Source organism: Struthio camelus, chromosome 2 (assembly GCF_040807025.1).
Source record: "Struthio camelus isolate bStrCam1 chromosome 2, bStrCam1.hap1, whole genome shotgun sequence".
NCBI classification, from domain to species: Eukaryota; Metazoa; Chordata; class Aves; order Struthioniformes; family Struthionidae; genus Struthio; species Struthio camelus.
The window spans coordinates 162973769-162994599 of record NC_090943.1 but is presented as its reverse complement, the minus strand read 5'-3'; the positions used below and the strand labels follow the sequence as shown (position 1 = coordinate 162994599).

The window sequence follows — 20831 nt, the reverse complement described above, 5'->3', positions numbered from 1 at the left end:
CCTGCCAGATGAGGCTAGGGGAGGTAAGGATCGGGGAGATACCTACCCCCACTCACAGCTCTCTCGAAGGGAGCCCACTTTGTCCAAGGGACCACAGCACATCCAAAAATGTCGGCGATTCTGACACCTCTCAGGCAGCTGCTCGAGGAGGGTGATGTCTGCCTGGGGAAGTGGCTCCATTTTTGTCACAGTATTGAGCTTTGTTTACAGCACTGAGAAGGTGTGATCCGGTCCTGGGCAGAAAACATTACTGTTTCTATGTACTACTATCTGTGTTCATGTGCCTCCATCTCTCTCCAGGGTTGTTGAAGTCCTTCCTATAGTAATTGTATCTAAGGAAGTAAACATCAAGTCACACACATTATTGCTTTCTTCATACAGAGGAAATTCTGTTAGTACACTGGGAAGTCATCTGTGCATTTGTGAGCCACCTACAGTGAGATTAAACATGCTCTTTGCCCTAGGCATGCCAGTTTTTCATGTTGTATTTTAGCACAGAATACATTGTTGATTTAATTGTTCATCTATGTGCCTTGAAGGTCAGGTAGAACACTAGCTTTCCTCTTCATAAATTGCTAATATTTCTCTCTTTTTACAAGCTTTATATAGTTTTGTAAAAATTGAAAAGGTATTCTCATGCTGTACTTGAGTTTCATTATGTATGTTTGCTTGCTAATTATAGCAGTATTCCTTTTACTTTGTAGTTGAAGAGTCTTATGTCTAGATTTAGGTGATTTGTTATCTGGAATTCCTGAGAATTTCCTATACATTGTTCTAGGATAATGATTTGTTTCCTGCTTCCTCTTTCTTTTGTCTTTCTACAGATAAAGGAAATAGTGTTGTTCAATTCTTTTTCCATCTGCTTGCAAAAATATTTTTGAGGATCTGTGCTTTAAGAAGCAAGAGAATACTTAAAATCAAAATACTAGGAAATACACTGGAGATGGAAATGTTTCACTGGCAAGAAGAGGGGTTTCATGACCTGTTAGATTTTCTTCATTTCCAGCCTTATTCAGTTATCCTTCCTTTTCCCTCAAAACAGTAGGGTACATTTGAGCTTTATTAGCTCAGGAGGGCATGAGCCAAAGCTCCTCCTTAGCTAGTCTTTCTGTGTATATTTATGCAACAGCTTTTACATCAAAACAAAACCCACATTTTACTATTACATCTTGGTTTCCTTGGTTTTAATACTAAGCTATTTGATTAAAAACATGTGCTTCTGGAACAATTCTATTCTTATTAAAAGCATACTGTTCAAGTTACAGCTCCGTTTTAACATGTGATTAAATATTTGGCCTTTTGAAAACCTCAATGTTAATGTCTCATTTCACAATGTGATGTGTCAAATGTTTGGGGGGTTGTTTTCAGTAAAAAAGCACTAGGATTTTTTTTTTTTTTTCATCTCCTAGTTGGAGATTCAGACTTTTTTTTTTTTTTTTTTTTGGAGCTTTGAAGCAGTATTATTTTGGGTGTCCTTACTCCTTCAGAAGGATTCTTGTGTAATTCTTAACCAGCTCATAGTTTTTCTCAAAGTACGCTCGTGCATTGCAGGATATTAGATTTGTAAATATTGTTTGAAATTTATGGCATTAATTTTTTTGTTGTATTTCCTATTTTTCTTTCTAGTAATTGAAATGCTGTCAGACAATGTGACAACTTGAAAAAAATAACTTCTCCCACTTCTTGGGAAAATAACTATTGGCAGTTCCTCTTTTTTTCTTTCACTGTGAAGAACTTACTCTAGATGGCATAGCTCTGTGCTTTTGTATTTGCGGCTTATAGAGCAAAAGCTAGTAAGGCTAGCAATCTCATTAAAGTTAAATGTTGACCTAATACCAAAAAAATTCTTTAAAGAGAGACAGAGGTAATAAAGACCCTCTGAAAGGGGTGTGCTGGGCTATAGACAACTGTACTGGCAGATCTCTGTTTAAAGATACTAAAATGGGAGCTGCAAACAAAAATATGCAAAGAGATGCCAGAAAAGAAGCAGGAAAAGCATTTCAGATCCAATGATCTGTAATTCAGCATTTCCTTCATCTTTACGTTAAGGATTTTGCTCGTTTTCTGCTTCAACTTCATCTTCTTAGGTCTAGGTCTGACCTCTCAGTACCTTTGATTTGCTGCTAAGTATATGGAAATTAAAGCAAATCTTCGGCTATCTAGCAATATACATTCAATTTTGGGGGGGGAACTCAGTTTTACAGAACTAGGTGAGAAGAAAATCTCTTTTACTATAAGAAGAATTTCTTCTTTTTAAATTTAATCTGATTCAGATTTGTTCCCCTTGGTTTTATTTTGATACCTTTGACATTGTTATTTGTTCTGTGTATGTATGCTGCCTTAAAAGCAAGAAACATTGCATCAAAGAAGATGAATGTAAGTTCATATGTTGTTTACAGAATGAGGCAGATGTACTTTCATTGTTCTTCTGTTGCTCTTGTATTGATCTTGTTACTTTGTTGATCATTACTGGGCTTTTCAAATTGATGTTATTGCACGTAAGTTCAAGTGATTTACAAGAAACAAATATAAGCCTACGTGCTAAATAGTTCAACATTCAAATGGTTTAATAACTTTTCAGTATATGTATTAATTTGTGGGTTTGTTATTGGATTGTCACTGTTGCAATATGTGTTTGAGCAGGCTTAAAGTGCATTGATTATCTACTAGAGAGAAGCTTTCTGATCTTTAATGTCTCTTTGCAGATCATGTTCAAAATGAAGAAAACTATGCACAAGTACTAGATAAATTTGGAAGTAATTTTTTAAGTCGAGATAACCCAGATCTTGGTACAGCTTTTGTAAAATTTTCAACGCTTACTAAAGAATTATCAACACTGCTGAAGAACCTGGTAAGGAGTTTCAAATTAACTTATTTTCTTTTTATAAGTTTTCAAAATAAAGTACAGTAGAACAACTTCACATCGGCGATGCCTCGGGTGGTAACTTTAGAGATGCTTTCAATTAGTTTCTAAGTAACAAGAACGTGCTACAGAGATTTTCTCAAAGATTGTTATTACGCATATACTGTGTTTGGTTTTCTTTAATTGGCAGTTAAGAGTAAAGATGAGAATGATGTCTTACTTCACATTTCCAAGTGATTGAAGGTGTGCTATGTCTTTTTTTTTATGGAAATTAATTCTAATTCATTCCCTGACATGAAATCTTTCCAGTTAAAATCCAATACCATTAGTTATTGTTGTCTCGCCTTAGCTCAAAAAGAGAAACGCTCAGCTTTCTTTTGAGGGGGGGAAGAAACCTAATGATTGAGGAGTATGCTTAAACTGTGTTAATAGTTTGTTTTCCCCTGTGGTATGCAAGGCATCCCTTGTTTAAATATTAGGCCTCTAAAGATAATTTAAAACCTTTTCTCATTTAAACTTCATCTTAAGCCCTTTACTTCTGAGAGCTGGATAAGAAGAACATAGGCGTAGCAAATAGGTCTTTGAACACTGAAGTTAACAAAGCTGCGTTTCTCGCGAATTCATGTTTTGTGGTTTTGATTGACGTTTGCTAATCAAATCCAGAAGGTGGAAGATCCAGTTTGATGTTTTTCTAACGCTTGGGCATATCTCCGAGGCTCTTGCTTTGTAAGGTATAAGCACATAGTGCAGGCTTTCCTTCAGCTGTGAAATTTGTAGGCTTTTACATCCTGCTGCCTAGTTTCAAGGAAATGGTGGGAAAGAAATTATCTTTGAGACATTTTCCCTTACATTGAATTTGGTAGACATTAGCCTGTAATGCCAAAAAATGTTTAAGTCTCAAAAGTCACTGCTTACTTGCTATCAGTTTCATATTCACAACCAGGTGAAATTGAGCATGCTTTTTAATTTGGTTACATAAGCCTTTGCTGTCATAAGAAACAGAGATAAAAATAAATAGCTGGTTATGAGCCTCTTTTCTTTAACATGATTGCAATGGGTGATGCAGTGAAATGATGGTGACTACTAGAGTATACATGCAAATTCCATTATTTGTACATGGAGAAATATGTAGCGTTAGAAGTTAATAGTTTGTGTTCGCTTAAGTGTAATTAAAAGGAAAACTTGATTTTTATCTCACTGTTTGTAACTGTATTGATTGGGTAATTATATCAGAAGTGTTTCAACTGTCAGTACTCTGTGCAGCATAAATGTGCTTGACCTTTTCAAGACAGGTAGATCATTTTCTAAGCGTGTTAAAGCTGTATACTTGAGGTTCAATTAGGTGATGTACAGTTTGTCTTTTGGGATTAAAAATGTATTTTATGTATGAAGTCATATGTAATAATTGTACAACAGGGGCTTCACTTATCTATATATTTCGGGCATTGTGTTTTTCTCAAGTGTTATAAATATTCAGGACCTTCTGGCTTAATTCACTTTGCTTTTTAAATATGCATTATGTGTTAAATAGATATGTTGACTATATGTGTTATGCATTTATATGGGGGGAAAGTAAGGGAACACTCTTAAGTGCTATCCAGTTTTAAATTAATTACAATAAAAAAAGCATTATAAGAGATATAAATCACTTTTAGTTGATTTGATCACTGTTAATGAAATACAATGGATTCTGTTATTTTGTTAACGGTAAGCAAGTAAAAAGCATTAAAGGTTGGCACAAGTAAACTGACAAACGCAGGCAAATACTTTGTCGAGTGGTTTTTATCTTGTTTAATTTTCAATCTTAAAAATTGTTAGTAATCTTAAAAAAAAAAAAAGCCTTTAAAAATTAAACCGGGACTTCAAGTAGATATTTTTGCATCTTAACTCAATGTTTTTCTCTCTTGTTCTTCCACTCTTTTATGGATCAGGGAGCTATAAGATGGGTCTGTTTTAAAATTAGGGCCATGCTCAACCATGCAGCATCTGGAGACCAATTCGCTGCCATAAGTATTGTAAGGTTCTTCTGTAACTGTTCGTACGTGGCTTTGTTTCACTCCCCAGAATAGCTTAGTATCAGCAGATACTAAGACTGACTCTATGCTCCTCTTTATCACTTGGGCCTTAACAACACTCAAAGTGGGATGTCACTTCTGACCTCCCTTCCTTGGGAAAGCTGTTTATTTCTACCTTCTGAGTCTACCTCTTCTCAATCACCTATTTAACCGTCTAAGGACTATCCCATTTATCCTAATGAAGCTTGCTTTCATTAAGTACTTCGAGGCCTATTACGTGGATCATCCTTTGTTTGTTTGAACATTTACCATCTTAATAACGGCAGATATGGGAGGGAGCTGCTTTTGTCTGTAAAGGTTGCTGTCATTCTAGGCCATTTTGGTCGCCTTTAATCTTGTTCTTATCACACAATTAAAAATCAATATTTTAAAATGTGTATTAAAGTTCGATTTAAAGACGATTTGAGACTAGAACCCAGGTTTCCTGGAAGCTCTCTGTTGGACCACAGTATTTCTCACAGGACTTGAGCAATGTATGTATACATATTTTTAACTTCTTTCCCCTGGCAAACAAGAGTCTTTTTAAAGTAGTGGTTATTGAGACAAAAAGGCCTTTTTAACTTAAGAAGTTACACTCATACAAAGCTACATCATACTAGTTCTGCAATTTAGGAGTCCATGAAGCAGTAGCTATCTAAATTCTTATTTACAGGATTTAAAATCGGCCCTTCCCAAACCTCCTTCATCCATCAGTTGCAAGTGTACAAGCAAGCTCTTTTTACAGATATTTCAGGATTTTAAAAATACTTTATCTTTCTTTTCTCCAAGATAAATAATTCTGGCTTGTTGACCCACTGTCCTGCTTCAGCATCACTCTGATTAATAATACAACTACATTAGGGGAAAAAAAAATGTTTATAATATTGGAATAAAAATTAAGGAATGAAAAATGCAATGAATGCAATGAAAAAGCAAGAGAGAGAAAGAAAGCTGTGTGATTTCACTGATGAAGCCTCGCAGTAGGTGCTGAGGCTTATGTTTATAAGATTACGTGAAGAAACAGAAATGAGTATTAAGATGAGTGACAAATGAATAGGCATTTTTTGCATAGAGCATATCTTTGCTGGCTTATTTAATGAAAGTACAACAAAGTAGGGGAATAGTCTGTGAAGACATGGAGAAGAGTTAGGAAAGACCTGTATTTTGTAATTGGCCATCATCGATACCAGACCATTGGTCTAAATTGTCAGTAATTGGAGGGTCACACTATAATCTTTCTCTGCTTTTTACTTTCTTGTACTTCCTTTACTGTCCCAGGTTTCCTTCTTTACGTACTGTTATGCTGAAAAATTGTATAAAAAGCTGTATGAAAATCTGTGTGTATGAAACTGAGTGAGTTAACATCTTTGAATTGATCTAGATGAAATGTTGAAAAAACATTTGGACCACTTGCAGATGACTTATTTTTCAAAAATCTTGCATGCAACTTGACTTTTACAAATATTTAGAGTCTGTCCCCGTTTCCCCCCCCCCCCCCCCCCACACACACACATTCAGTAAATATTTTCAGCTGGTCTTTATGGGCAAATTATCTTTCCTTCCCCCTAAACCTCTGTTTTGTGAACTGGACTGTAATTAAAATCCAATGAAAATCCTTTCTCAAAATTGACGTGTGAGAAATGAACTTCAGTTAAGGTTGTTAAATTAAATTAAGCTAACTAAAATGATTGAGAATGAAAGAAATAATACTTTTAACTTGTGTTTTGATTTAAAAAAAAAAAAAAAGTCTTAATTGGATGATAACTGCATAAAGAATTTTTTTCCTCCCTCTTGAACAAAAAAGAAATTTCCAGGGAGGTATTAGAACCTGTGATGCATAGAGATATAAAGCCAGCAGAAGACAGCTTACTAAAAGGCATGATCTTCTGTAAATTCCTCAGCTCCTTTTATTTCTGTTACGAAAAAATATTGTCTGTAACGTTTAAGCTGCCAAGAAGGAAAAATAGAATTGAAGTGTTCGAATAATATCAGCGCTTAGACTGCCCATTATGAACTCCTCGCCTCATCTTTTTTGCAAAACAGCACTCTAATGCGTAATATCCCAGTGATGATTTTAGTGGAGGCATAGAGATCATCCTTATTAAAGCTGGTGATAATAACAAGAGGGAGGAGGCTGCGAGGACACTGGAGTCAGCCTTCAATTCCAAACAGTCTTGATCTGCTAGAGGTATGCAAATCTGTGAAAGGTATCAATAAAGTGAATACCCTTGTTTGACCTATAACGTACATTAATTTTAGAGGATTTAAACTAAATTAAGAAATTATACTTTGTAGGATTTTTTTTTTTTTCCTCCCCTGCCTTGTAAACTAGACTTTCATCCAAAGTAGTTGTGGGATTCTCATCATGAGGTTAGCTGTGCCATGTGAGAATGAAATCTGAAAGACAAACATGCAAAGTGAATGGGGCGTAAGGCATGTTCTGGGCAACGTTCCCTAAGCGCCTGAAGTAGTAACGTGGAGAGCAATGTAGAGAAAAATGAAGAGCATGCCTATTGCTTTGGTGTCTGACGAAGTTAATTCTAATCAGGTGAGTAACAGTGATAAAGGAGCACAAACAGATGTTAACATGGGGAAAACAGATTGGAGAGTGCTTAGATAACATACGTGTTTGAGTTCTTCTGATGTAGGGTGCTGTTGCAGCTGGCTGTGTTGGAGCTTTTGGGTATTTCTTTGAGAAGTCATGGAGGATCGGTGAGAGCCGGAGATGGCTCTGAAGAGCGAATGCTGTGCCAGTTTTTTTTAAAAAAAAAAAAAAAAAGGGGGGGGGGGGGAGGACCTGAAAAAAAAAATCTGTTTAATATTAATTTCCAGACACAAGCTGAATTATTATGTGTTGTAATCAATTGCGCATTTGTTTATTTTGTATTTTAAATCTGGAAATTGCTAAGCAACAGCAAAGAACAAATTACAGGAAAATAAGCTATGCTCAAGACTTGAGGTAGGGAATAGCTTCAGTTATTCTTCCTCACAAAATAGATAGTACCTGGTTTAACCTATACGAATAGAATTAGTTGTTAGCGTTGAAATCTAAAGTGTACTTTATGGAAATAACTCTGTAAATATAATAAATAGGTTGGCAAGAGAGAAAGTAATTGAAGCATCCTCAAGGTATGAACTAGTGGCTGAAGGTTACTGTAGTGGCCGAAGTGGATGATGTACAAATGAGTAAAAAGTTATTTGGCTTTTGGGGGCGCTCTATTCAATATTAGTCCTGTACCTTAAATAATGAACATATAGCATTTTAATGTCGTGCAACGGCAGGTCAGATTTCTTGCCTGATGCGTTTTTGGTGTTGTTGAATGAAGATGTCAGAAATTGGGGATGTGTGAAGAAGTGTTCATGCTGTGGTAATAAAATCTTTGGTAGATAAGCATCGTCTTGACGTTGAGGTTGAGTAAAGAATATTGCACAGTAGAAGAAGCTGAAGATACTTAGTTGTAGCTTTGAAGACTTGATCAAATACATGGAGTTCTTGATTTATGTTCATAATATCTGAGAAGTCTTATATGTGAAACTCTGTGGTAGGCAACTATTGGTCTGATGTAATTCCAAGAGATGTTGCCTTTATGTCTAGATTTTTTTTTTTCTTTCTTTGTCTTTTAAGGGAAGTTGTAACAGTAGCTGATGCTGATAATATTGATGTTGTACTCATCTTGCCTAAAAATGGGAATCAAAACACTAGTTTAAAATATTAAAACTGATTAAAAATAATGCAGGTAACTATACAAGTTGTGGTTTTTAATCAATTCTCAAAACTCTTACAATCTCTCATGAACTCCCAAAGGATAATAAGAACTCTTTTAAAATAAATCGAAGGAAAGTAAATTGCTTAACGGGCAAACCTAACTAAGGAGACTATCAGTGTGCATGACTGTTATTCTGTCAACGTTACCATGATCAGTTCAGGCGAGCAGGCCTTTTTTAAATACTTATTAGCCTTTATAAATGATCTATCTAAAATACGTTTAAAAAATCCAGTGTATAAATCTAATTTTAAAAAAGTTAAAATGTGTGAATAAATCATGATGATATTCAAAGTCATGGTATTTGTAAATGTGAATTAGCGGCTTGCATTACTAACGTGAGCACGTGCAGTGCAAGAGTGTTCACAGTCATAATTGTCTTTGTAAATAGATACATGTGTTTATTTTTTAAAAAAAAGTTACCTGTTTTTGTGCTTTGTCAGGAAAAAACTATTCATAACATAAAAGCCTTGAAATTAAAATAACATTTTAAGTCTTCAGATAGTAACTGCATATTTAAGAGTTGAATATTGAAGCCTTGTTTAAAAAAAGAGAGAGTTAATCTTTGAATTTGTTCTGAGTCGCTGAAAGTGATCAGGTTCCATTTTTGCTTCCTGCAGAATTAATACTCGCGCTTTAATTACATTTTTGCCCTAAAGGAAGGAGTAACCAGACCATGATCTTTTAAGTCACAAATGATCTCTCATCTCCTTTCATGTTATTGTTTGAGGCTGCAGCTCAAGGTATACTAGTGGTTGTCCTTAATTTTATTTTGAGTAAATTGAGTTTAAAAATCAGTGAGTAAAAAATATAAAACATTATTTAAGAAAAAGAAGTTACCAAGACATTTCATAGCTGAAGATACCTTCCATATTAGAAGATTTCCTTCTAATGAAGGAAAATGAACTATTTTGTATGTAGTGGGTGTGGTTCTTGTAAATAATGACTCAATGTGAGAAGTTCTTAAGTTGATTAGAGTTCTTAGCTCTTGCAACAGCAATGGAGGCAAACAGGTCCATCATGACTTTATTTTACTCCTTACCTATGAAAGAAATGATACGGGTATGATTCAGGAGTGTGATTTCTTTGAAACTTGTTTTTTTTTCTATGTGCATGTATTTAAAAATGTTATGTATCGCTTTTGAAAGATTAGATATTTAACCTTTCATGCATATCTTTTGCATATATAATGATTTATGAATGGAAAATTATACCCAGAGAAGCCTGTTTGAGTGAGAATTGTGATACTGTCCCCATATATATTTTCTGTTTTGCAGAAGTGCTTTAAAACTAGTCTTATGGATTAAGATGAGCTCAAAAGACCTTATAAGAGAGGAGAGCTTGGTCATACGTGGTGTTAGCATAACAGTACCGCTTGCGTTTTGGCTTACAAGCAGAGAAGTGCTGTCTTGCAGCCGTCCCACCGTCGTCCCTCTCCTTCCTTAGCCAGAAGCTGAGCAGAAGAATTCATGGAGGATTGAGGAGGAGGAACGAAGGGCGGGATGGAGTAGGAGTGTGATAGACTTTGTGCGGGCATTGGACTGGATTATTCCTAAGCATCTCCTTCCTGTGATCGTGACTCTTCAGGAGCTGTAGATACACCCACACATACTCACGTAGCATCACCTCGGTAGATTTTTTTCTCTCCTCAGGTTGGCTGAGGCAAAGTGAACATTTCCATAGATGTGTAAGCAGCCTCTCATGGGCTTAACAAGGTTAAATTTAAACTCTGGGGAGCTGCAGTGCATGTCTGGCTTGCAGTACGTACTGGACCAGGAAAACTGCATTTTTCTCAAATAATTGGGAGCAATCAAGGAAATGAGACCCTCCTTGATCCTCTTGATCCTAGGTGAAATATAGCATGGACCTGGCATGTTGCCTGCCTATAGTATAGCAGATCCTTGTTCCTTAGTTAGGAATCAATTTAGTTTTTGGAATAAGTGTTTCTTATTGCTTTCTAAGTAATTAAGCAATATTGAAATGTTTGCTTAGAGAAACTGAAGGTTTTTAAAATTCAGTTTTTATGTCACCGTGTGTATTTAAAAGTTGACCATAATTACAATGCTTCTACTTCTGATGCAAGTGAGCGTTCATTAGTTCTTCCCAGACTTGCCTTTACTATTAATTTCAAAGTTTTTGAGGTAGTTGAAATTTCATTAGTGAAGTTAAAATGCTTGTTGGTAATCTGTTTGATAAGTTCATAATAAATCTTTTTGAATGGTAATATCTTTTTTTTCCTCCTTCTTTTTAGCTCCAAGGTTTAAGCCACAATGTTATTTTCACTTTGGATTCTCTCTTAAAAGGAGATTTAAAAGGTGTTAAGGGGGTAAGTATTGAAAACTTATTACATTTAGGGAAATGTTTTTAGTTTCAGCTGTACTCTAACCGCTTTCTGTTCACTCATAAGATTATTTCTTGCTTTGAAAACCATTAGTATTTTTGTATCAAGTCCAAAGAGTAAACTCAAAATTGGCACAACTACTATTTCAGTTACTTCTTTGAAATCCCATTGCAAATTCCTATCTTAAGAAGTACTAGAAAGCAGTACTCTGCAAGGTTCAAAAATAAGATTTTTTTTAAATGTTACTTGAAATTTTTTAAATTAATTTTTTTTAAAAAAATTGCTATTTATGACTTCACATGGTACCTTAAATGTATTTTGAGCAAATTTTCTGTTTCCTAAGGACCTTAAAAAGCCTTTCGACAAAGCCTGGAAGGATTATGAAACCAAATTGTAAGTATTTTTTTTTTGTCTCTCCTTTTTTTTTTTTTTTTTCCTTTCTTTTCTTTTTGGTGACTCATACAAAGAGTATACTTTTTCAATTTGATTTTTGAGGCTTATGCTCTGCTGTTTGTCTTAAATCCAGAAAATGAGTCAGAATTATGTAGCCAGTCAGTAATACTCTTAGAATTTCATTCTGGTCCCCTGTGTACTATTTCTGTGGATACAGCTATGAATATAAAGCAAGGTGCTGGAGGATTTTTCAGTGTCATGGTGTCTCTTCTGCACTCTATTAGAAATAAAAGATTTTTGTGTTCTGTGAAATAGTTCAGTACCTGCCTAATATTCCTTTGGTGTAAGGGAGGCACTTAATGCTTAGGCACTGGACGTTGTGCAGTGAATTACGGGGTTTCAGTCAGCACATACGTTAAATCTGAAAATAATTTTTTTAAAAAGGGATTTATGCGGTGTTCGGTATTGCAGAACTATATGTTTTTGAGAGGGAAAGATTGTAATGCAGTTTATGTTGCCTTTAAGATATCCACATCCAAAAAAAATATTTTTTTCTTACTATTTATTTTATGTTCTTTGGGTGAGCAGTGGTTTATAAGAGTAGAAAGTTGGGAACGAACAGGAGCAGCAGTCGTAGTTCTCCGAAATGCTAGTGGAGTGGCACAGCGAGCTCCCGAGGAAGCGCGGCGCTGCTGCTTCACCAGAATTCGAGAGTCCTCGGGAGTCCACTCCTTTTTTCTGTCCTTTCTTGTATCCTCCTTCTTAATCATATAAACTGCTTTGCTTCATTTATATCTGACCGGAAAAGGATGACGGAGGAAGGTCAGACCGCTAAGAACTAACGACTTGAGGCATGGTGTTTATCAGCAGAGTTTCCTTACCTGTGCACAGTAACTTTTATCGTCATTACAAGGTTAAATTCTTGCAAGCCGCTCAACTGGAAAGGAGTTCATTACTATCTAAGGCGAAAAGAGGATACATCTCCCAAAATGGCAACATCTTAGTGGGACGTTCAGTCGTATTTACATGGAGAACGTTTCTAGGTGGTATAGTTGCACAGATACTTCATGTCCTTCTGCAAGCGCGTCCCTTTCTGAAGGCAGCAGGCTGCTGAAGGGAGTTCTCCCTGCCTCTCGCTTCGCTGCGTGTAAAACGGGTGATGTCTTTGCCGACCTAGTTAGACCAAACGCCATGAACAGAGTTTAGGAGCTAGAGGTTTGATAAACAGATGGTGTACAGACAGATTAGACCGACTCATTGTCGGTTTGGCTCTGTTGTCAGTTTGGGAAACTAGAAGAAAGATGCTTGTCTGCTTGTTGCGCCTTCCCCCCGTCCCCTTGTGAGCAAACTTGTTCTGGGTTTATTGAGACCAAAAAGGAGATAATGTGTGATAGTCTCAAAGAAGAACCTCGTTTCGCAGAATTTATTCAAGGCCAAATATCAAGTCGAGGGCAGGCGCAGACTTTGAACAGAAAAGTACTTTTTTCTACATGCTAACACTTTACCTTTCTTAATATCCCCCCACCCCCGAAGAAAACAGAATTATATGGGAATTGAAGAGAGGAAACTGTGATATAGCTTTTTTCCTTTGGCATTTTTTTCAGGATATTAGTGAATCAAATAGGGCATTTTCAGTGTTTAAAGTTGAGAGAATAGTAAACAAAATAATCTTTTTGGACTAGGAGCACCAGACTAACAGCAAGCGCTCAGTCCCCGGTCAGGTGTTCTGCAGAAATAGAAGTGCAGCTTAAAAAGCTGCTAGAGGTGAGAGAGTATCTTTTTTTTCAAAAAGAAAAAAAGAAATCTAAAAAAATTAGTGTTTTTTTTCTCTCTTTCTGTATTGGAAACCTAAGTTTCCTTAACAATGGCATTTCCAGTTCGTCTGTAGAATAGATCACTAAAAAGCCACACTGTAAAGCTCTAACTAGAGATTCTTAGGGTGATCTCTTAATTCTTTCTTTTCTTTTTACTATTTTAGACTTTTACTTTCAATGTTTACTTTCTCTGTAAACATAATGATTGGAAGCCCTATCATTTAATGCATGTGTTAAATTTCATGTGCTGCTGCCTTACTTGTATTAATTCCTGCCTTATGAAGCAGGAAACATGTTTACATAGCATATTCTGCGCTTTTCCTGCCAAATGAGTTTAGTGTCTTACTATGTACATTTTAAATTGCAGTGGGATATAGAGATGAGGCTACGGAACATATACAGAAGGGATGACACCTTCTTTTCCTCCAAGCAGCGTACAAAATAGAGAAAAGATGTAAAGGATGGAAGAAAGGAAGGGAAGCTTTATGGCTGTGTTACTTCTGGGCACTTTGAAGGAAAAAAAGTAGTATTTGGTATCATGGGAGAGCTTATCTTCAGAGTAGCTTCCTTAATACTGTAATATTTCTTGACATAATTTCTTGTTTAAAAAAAAAAACTAAAGCCTATTGTAATTGAAATTTCAGTACAAAAATTGAAAAGGAGAAAAGAGAACACGCAAAACAGCACGGGATGATACGAACTGAGATAACAGGAGCTGAGATAGCAGAAGAAATGGAGAAGGAAAGGCGGCTGTTTCAGCTGCAGATGTGTGAAGTAAGAAACAAGTGTCAACTTTTGTTTATGACCCCAGAATTTAGAAGTACCTAGTGGTTTTACTTAAAGATGATGAGATCTTCTTTGCCGTGTATTGGGGGTGAGGGGGACTTTCCCTGTCGCATGGTAGAAAAATATTAAGACAATTGTTTTAGCAACTCTGTTAAAACTTATCTTCCTCTTATTTTACTCCTTTTGTTTGTTTGTATTAAGGATAATATTTATTTTTCCAGTATATAGTATAGTGTAGCTTTTCAGGAAGTCTTTTTTGATTATCTTTTTTCCGGCTTATTTTCTTAAACCTTCTAAAAATTCCTAATTGGTTGATAAATGATAATGATGCATTAGTTCTAAAAGAACTGATTTTTACATTAATAGTTGTCTGTATTACATTTAATAGTAATTTCTTTAAATTGCATAATATTTATCTTTTTGAAAGATTGCAGTAATTACTACGGTAGCATTAAAAAGGGACGTCTTAATACAACCCTAGAAGAAACTTTCTTCTGCTTTTTTTTTTTTGTTTGTTGTAGGGATGTTTGAATTTTTTATGAATGACCACAACCTGTTACCTCTTCTGTATTTTGCTTAACTATGTTGTACGGATGCTTTGAGGCAACGCCCAGTTAAATGCAGGGATAAGTTCATTGAACAAATGAAAGTGTATTTTTTTCAAAAATAGTTGAAGGATATAATGCGTGATTGTCAACATATCTTTCATTATCTGTACAGTATCTTATAAAGGTTAATGAAATCAAGACAAAAAAAGGTGTGGACCTTCTACAGAATCTTATTAAGTATTATCATGCACAATGCAAGTAAGTGTAATGTTTTTAAACTTAAATTACAATATTTGATTTACAAGAATTTTTTTTCCTGGCGTCAGCAATTTTCATCATAACAAATTGTAATTTGTTAAGTGTCTGCAACAGTACCTTGTTAAACTGTAGTCTTTCAGTAGAGTGTATGAATACAAGTGGGGGAGAGAGAGACGGATGGAGAAAAAGAAGCCAAGGAAAAGCACTGCATGTTGCGTAGGAAATTAATTCTAGTTCCTGAGGCATAGGTCTAGAATATAACTTTAGAAATAGCTTGTTTATTCTTTTTAATAGTCTTTTATGTAAATCTTCAAACCATATGAAAGCAAGTGATTCCTTTGAAATTCCTTTGGATGGAACTGGCAAGCTGTGACCTTCTTTATCAGTAGAAAAAAGACAAACATACAGGAACTGTTACTTAAGACAAGCTACACGCAAGAAAAAGCTTTTAGGATTTACTAAAGGGAAACATATTGACTGATAGCAACAAAAATAACCTAAGCTATATTCTCTCAAATTTGGTGTATCTGAAGGTCACAATGCTAAGTCTACATTATGGAAAGATGCCCTACTTTAAAGCTACTGGGAAGGGTAATACAAAATTTCATAGTGGTGAATATCAGTTAGTTTCCTTTGATTTTTCTAATTTAGAACAAATACTAGATGATAGTACTTAAACTTCTATTCCTCTGCAATGGCATCTCTACCTTTTATTAAGCTACTAATTAAAGAATTCAGCAGTGCAATTAATTTGTATATGTAGCATTTGTAACATTTTGTGAGATTTGTGTTTAGGTTTTTACAAGTATGGAATGCAAGATGTGCCTTAGTTCCTCTGTTACTTCATGTCCTGACATCTGAACTGCTGACCATATAACATGTTTATTTTAAGTCGTTGTATTTTTTATGCAGTAAGACACATTCAGCAAGATAAATTATTTCAGAACTGAAATGTTCAGACCTTTCTGAAATATTTTGGTATTAGAGGATTGTGGAAGCTGTACTGTTTTGTGGTTAGATCAATAGTTACACTGTCCAAATCGGGACAGGGATTTATTGTTTCTGAACATGGGAGGAGTCTGATAAATTTTACCTGGGGAGAAAAAGAAAAACAAAAACTTTGTTATAAATTGTAGATGTTCCTGCTAAATCACAGGTATTTTCCATTATAGTTTCTTCCAGGATGGCTTGAAAACAGCTGATAAACTTAAACAATACATTGAAAAGTTGGCTGCTGATTTGTATAATGTAAGTTACTTGTAAGTAGTTCAGTGTCTGCATATGGAATGTCTGAATATGCAATGTCTAAAAATGCACGTTTTACACGTATATCTTAGAAATAAGAAGTGTGTTCTTTGAAGCTTTAAATACAGCTAGAGTGAAGAAAAAACATTCTGCCTCTGCCTTAGACTTTGTATTCTATAGCTGCAGTTATCATTAGAAAAAAGCAGTTTTCCATTCTAGTACTAATTTAATGTTGCATTAGAATAAACTTAATTTAAAATGGGAACCTTTGCATCAGATTATATTATTAGCATCAATTTTCACTACCATTTTCTTTTTTTTTCCATAACAAACTGCTTGATGTTAGTGCTACAGTTTTTGAGTGAATTAACTTTCCTGTGCTGTTCATGGGAGACAGATAATAATGAGAAACCAAAGTTTGTTTGTCACGAAAGTGCTTTTGAATTCTATAATCAGAGTGCAGTAATCCCATTTGTTATTGTTATGGATAAATTGAACTATATTTTCATTCTTTAACTTAAAAGTAATCTGTCAAGCTTACTGGAGTTATGTAATTATTTTTTCAAACACTAATTTAGTTGTATTAGATGTAATGAGCCATTAAAGAATAAAAGAACAGGGCATGAAGAGTTATATATTCATTTTTAGCTTGCTTTTGAAGTAACACTTGCATAGAGGGAGAATACATAAGAATGGACTATTCCATGAAAGCAAATATCACAGAATAAAGTTGGAAGGGACCTCTGGAGATCATCTAGTTCAACCCCTCTGCTCAAAGCAGGGTCAGCTAGAGCAGGTTGCTCAGGACATATGTAATGGTATATTGGAATGCCTAAAACTTAAGGTAAACATTGCATCCCTAAAGCATATAATGGCAACGTCTTTACCTCCACAGATAAAGCAGACACAAGATGAAGAAAAAAAGCAACTTACTGCTCTCCGTGATTTGATAAAATCATCTCTGCAGCTTGATCAGAAAGAGGTAAATAGTTTAGACATGTTATTCTCAGGTAGAACGTGAATTTATATGAATTCTGAACTCAGAAATTTGTTTAGGTCATCTGAGGTATAGTTACTATTCGGAAGAGTTGGCTTATCGGAACAGAGTATTCAAAAAAACCTAAAGTATAGAATATCCAACTACGCATCAATGGAAAAAGTTTTAGGTTAATTTTCTATTTCTATTTAATATATGAAAAGATAAACTTTTATCTCTTTTAAGCATGAAAGGGAACAGTGATAAATCATAATAGTACTTCTATGCATTTTTATAATAAAAGTACACAAAAATATAAGAGCAGTTATAATGGATCAGATAAATGCATCATCATTTCCACTGCCTTGGAAGAAATACAAAGCGATGGGACGCGTACATCTTCCTAATTTTCTGGCATCCTCCAGCCAGGCTGTGTTCAGGGTCTTCCTGACCCAGGTGACACGGAGTAGGTCAGAGTGAGAACTGGAGACTTCCTTTTACATATGTATTCCGTGTTGCTGTTCATCTGCTAACCCACATGGACTTTGTGATGATGTGTTTCTCCCCGTTCCCTTTCTGTTAATACTGGATCCTAGTGAGGAAGACAGATAATTTTCGTATTAACCAGATGAAAGTGCCTGAGGTAGAGTAGTTAAAAACGTGTGTGTGCGTGTGTGTAAAATCAATTGCAATATGGTAACGAAAGTATGGGGGGAACACGCACAATATCTGTTGCAGATGCTCTGGAATACTCCTAGAGCTGGGAGACAGGACATAAACAGTTTTTATCAGTAATAGTATATTTGTGACTTTATCCAAGTCATAGTGCTTGGTGAGCAGAAATAGTGGGAATCTCATGCTGAAGCTGACTGATTTTTCTTTCGATTTTACTTTATAAAAACAAGTTTGCTTACCCTCTGTTCAATATTCTTTTAGGTGACATAAGAAATAACCATGTGCAGGTGTCTATCCCAGCTGTTAAATTTTCTGTTATTAAATGTTAAGCGTTCTTATACTTATGAAACTAGAATGATTGCCATCCTATTGCGTATATAGGATCATTACATATATGATTGGGCAGTATCGCTGATACAAAATGTACATAAGAATGTAGTTCAAGACCAGACTTACTGAGTCAACCAAAGGTCTCCAACAGTGATCAATCATGGATGTTTAGGGGACAGTAAAAAGCAGGGCGAAATATATATGATACTTCCTCAAAATATCTTCCTGTTTATAGTTTAACTGTTTTTGCACTTTCTCTACACCGCAGATCTCTCTTATTTAGTACCCTTCTATGGATTTCCCTACTTTGAATTTGTGTATTTGCTTTTTGAAGCTGTGTAAACTCTCAGCATCTTACATCTGTGTCTGTTTCCCACCTTCACTACATGTTGTGGGAAAACCTTTCCACTTTTTTATATTTTGAACTTTCAGAACTGCATGCAGTCTTCAAGATGGAAGTGGATTTATGATGGCATCACTGTATTTTCTGCTCTCTTTTGTCCTTTCCTGTTTTCCTTTCTTAACATTGACTTACTTTTTTGACCAGTGCTGAATGCAGAGAATGAGCTGTATAAAATTTAATTGGCTGTAAAGCTGTAACCCTTAGGTTCCTATTTCTGAATGTTAATAGCCCGCTCGCAATATCTTTTTCTCCCGTGCATCACTTTACATTTGTTTACATAGATTTGCATCTGTCATTTATTGTTCAGTTACTGACTGTCATAAGTCTTTGAGAAGTTCTTCACAGTCAGCCTTTCTTGGGTATTCTGAATAATTTAATGCTACATAGCAAACTTTGTCAGTTTGCTCTTCGCCCTCTTTCAAATTGTTTATTAGTGTTAGATACTGGATGTTCTGGCACAGCTTTCTGTGGACCTCCTATTCCTTTATTTCCTATTTTTAACTTGTTTGCTCACCTCAGGACTTCTCTTCTTGTCCTGTAGCAATGTAATTCTTCTATAAGCCTTGCACGAGGAACATTGTCAAGTGCCTGTTGAAAGTCCAGGTAGACCATATCAGTTGCATTTCTCATGTCTATCTCGTTACAGATTCCTCCAGAGTATGCCAATTAACATTTGAGATGCGACCTTTCCTTAGCAAAGCAGTGCTGATTATTCTAGTGTATTTAGTATTAATAGTATGCTTCGAAGTGGTTGTCATTTAATTTTCCTCGTGTGATGTGAGGCTTGTTAATCTTTTCTGGAATTCTTCTGGAACCTCTTTAAAAATAGAACATAAGTAACTGGGGCAAATAGGTGTTTTTATGGGCTTTCATAGAATTTTGTAGGTAAGACATCATAATGGTGGGTATGGCCTATAGATTTATTTATTTACTTATTTTTAATTTTGAATACTTGTATCTATTTGCATACATTAGGTAACAGATAGACCTTGGCTACAGGGCTGTGGCTCTCCCTGCATCTTTAAACCTATCATTTTGAAGGACAAGCAAAAACAAAGAACAAGGCTTCGTCTGCAGTTTTGCCAGTTGAATTTTCCAGATAACTTCAAGCTGGTGCAGTTGAAGTGTCTCTGTCCAGGCACTGGGAGTCTGCAGTTTACAGTGCAAGACCGTAGCTTTGTTCTTTGTTCTTTGTTCTAACCTGAGTTAGCTTGCACTGTACTGTATGGATATTTTCTCGTCTCAGGACACACACAACTTGAAGGTTTACTTTTTACTACTGATTACATCTATCTGTTTTTCCAGTGATTTAAAAGGTTAACGAGAAAGAAAGAAAGAAAGGAATAAAGAATGAAGATACCACCAAGCCTTTTTTGTCCTCTCATGTCCTTTCGTGTCATCCCAGCACTCCATTGTGCTAATCTTCTCTTTCTTTACCATCACCTCCTCTCAGTGGAGGCAGAGTTCATACCATCAGCTTTGAGTTCAAATGGACTTTGGACCGCGTTACCTAAATGACTTCATGCCACGAGTGGTGGTCAAGAGCAGGTAGTGTCAGTAACAATAAATGCCTGTGATGGCTCTTCTTGATACTTCAAGGTTCATTCTACTGTCATCATGTGAATATACTCCTATTGAAGATGCCTTATCGGTATTTCTTTCCATTCTAAAACTCACAAGAGACTTGAACAATCTAGCTCCTTCTGGATTTTTTTAAAAAGGCTATCTGTGCTTGTCATTTCTTGATGTCTATGGATACCTTTCTTGAATTTTTTTTTGCCAGTCTGCTAGATCTTACCTTTCTCATAACGCACCGTAGTTTGTTTTAAGAATTTCGTTGGTTTTCCACAGAAGGTGACGAGCACTACAGAGCCCCTTTAAATGGATATCAATTTGTTCTAAGACCTGCCAACTCTTTCTGGTAGTCTGTTTTCCCTTATCTCATCCTCTACATTCTTTACCTATACTCTTTGCTTTATTTTAGCTCTATCTGCAATATTGCCATGGTCCTTTTGGATCTTTTCCATAAAACATCCCATATGTGCATTGCACTTGGAATCTCCGGATTGTCTAAAATCGCTTCTGAACGTAACTCAGGTTTGTTCATCATCCTTAAACAGAAGTTAAACAAAGAACATTGGAGTTCAAGAGCTATTTAGGAATAACTTTAAATTCTAGATAGTTTTTATTGCTGATTTCCCAACATACAGAGGAACAAGACCTGCTCTCTTCTTGGGTGCCTTCCCCTCACCGCCACCCCATGCTGCTTACCTGGGAAGTAGAGAGGTAATCCCTTCTCTCCTGGCTGCTGCTTACATAGTTAAGTGCAAGCTTCTGCATAATCACCCAGATCTGGGAAATCAAGTAGGACAAACAGGTCG

At 35.6% G+C, this 20831-nt stretch overlaps 1 protein-coding gene across 10 annotated transcripts in view; it reads left to right on the top strand.

Annotated features, from left to right (window-relative positions):
• Positions 1-20831, top strand: part of ASAP1 (ArfGAP with SH3 domain, ankyrin repeat and PH domain 1) — a 186311-nt gene that overhangs the window by 110003 nt on the left and 55477 nt on the right. For 9 of the 10 annotated variants that reach the window (XM_068933309.1, XM_068933308.1, XM_068933313.1 and 6 more), the window contains 7 exons: positions 2706-2851; positions 10933-11007; positions 11366-11415; positions 13874-14003; positions 14736-14821; positions 15994-16069; positions 16962-17048. In XM_068933309.1, coding sequence (XP_068789410.1) covers positions 2706-2851; positions 10933-11007; positions 11366-11415; positions 13874-14003; positions 14736-14821; positions 15994-16069; positions 16962-17048 — 650 coding nt within the window. Of the gene's footprint in view, positions 1-2705; positions 2852-10932; positions 11008-11365; positions 11416-13122; positions 13180-13873; positions 14004-14735; positions 14822-15993; positions 16070-16961; positions 17049-20831 lie in introns of those variants that run through there. The other variant, XM_068933316.1, reaches the window with a different exon arrangement.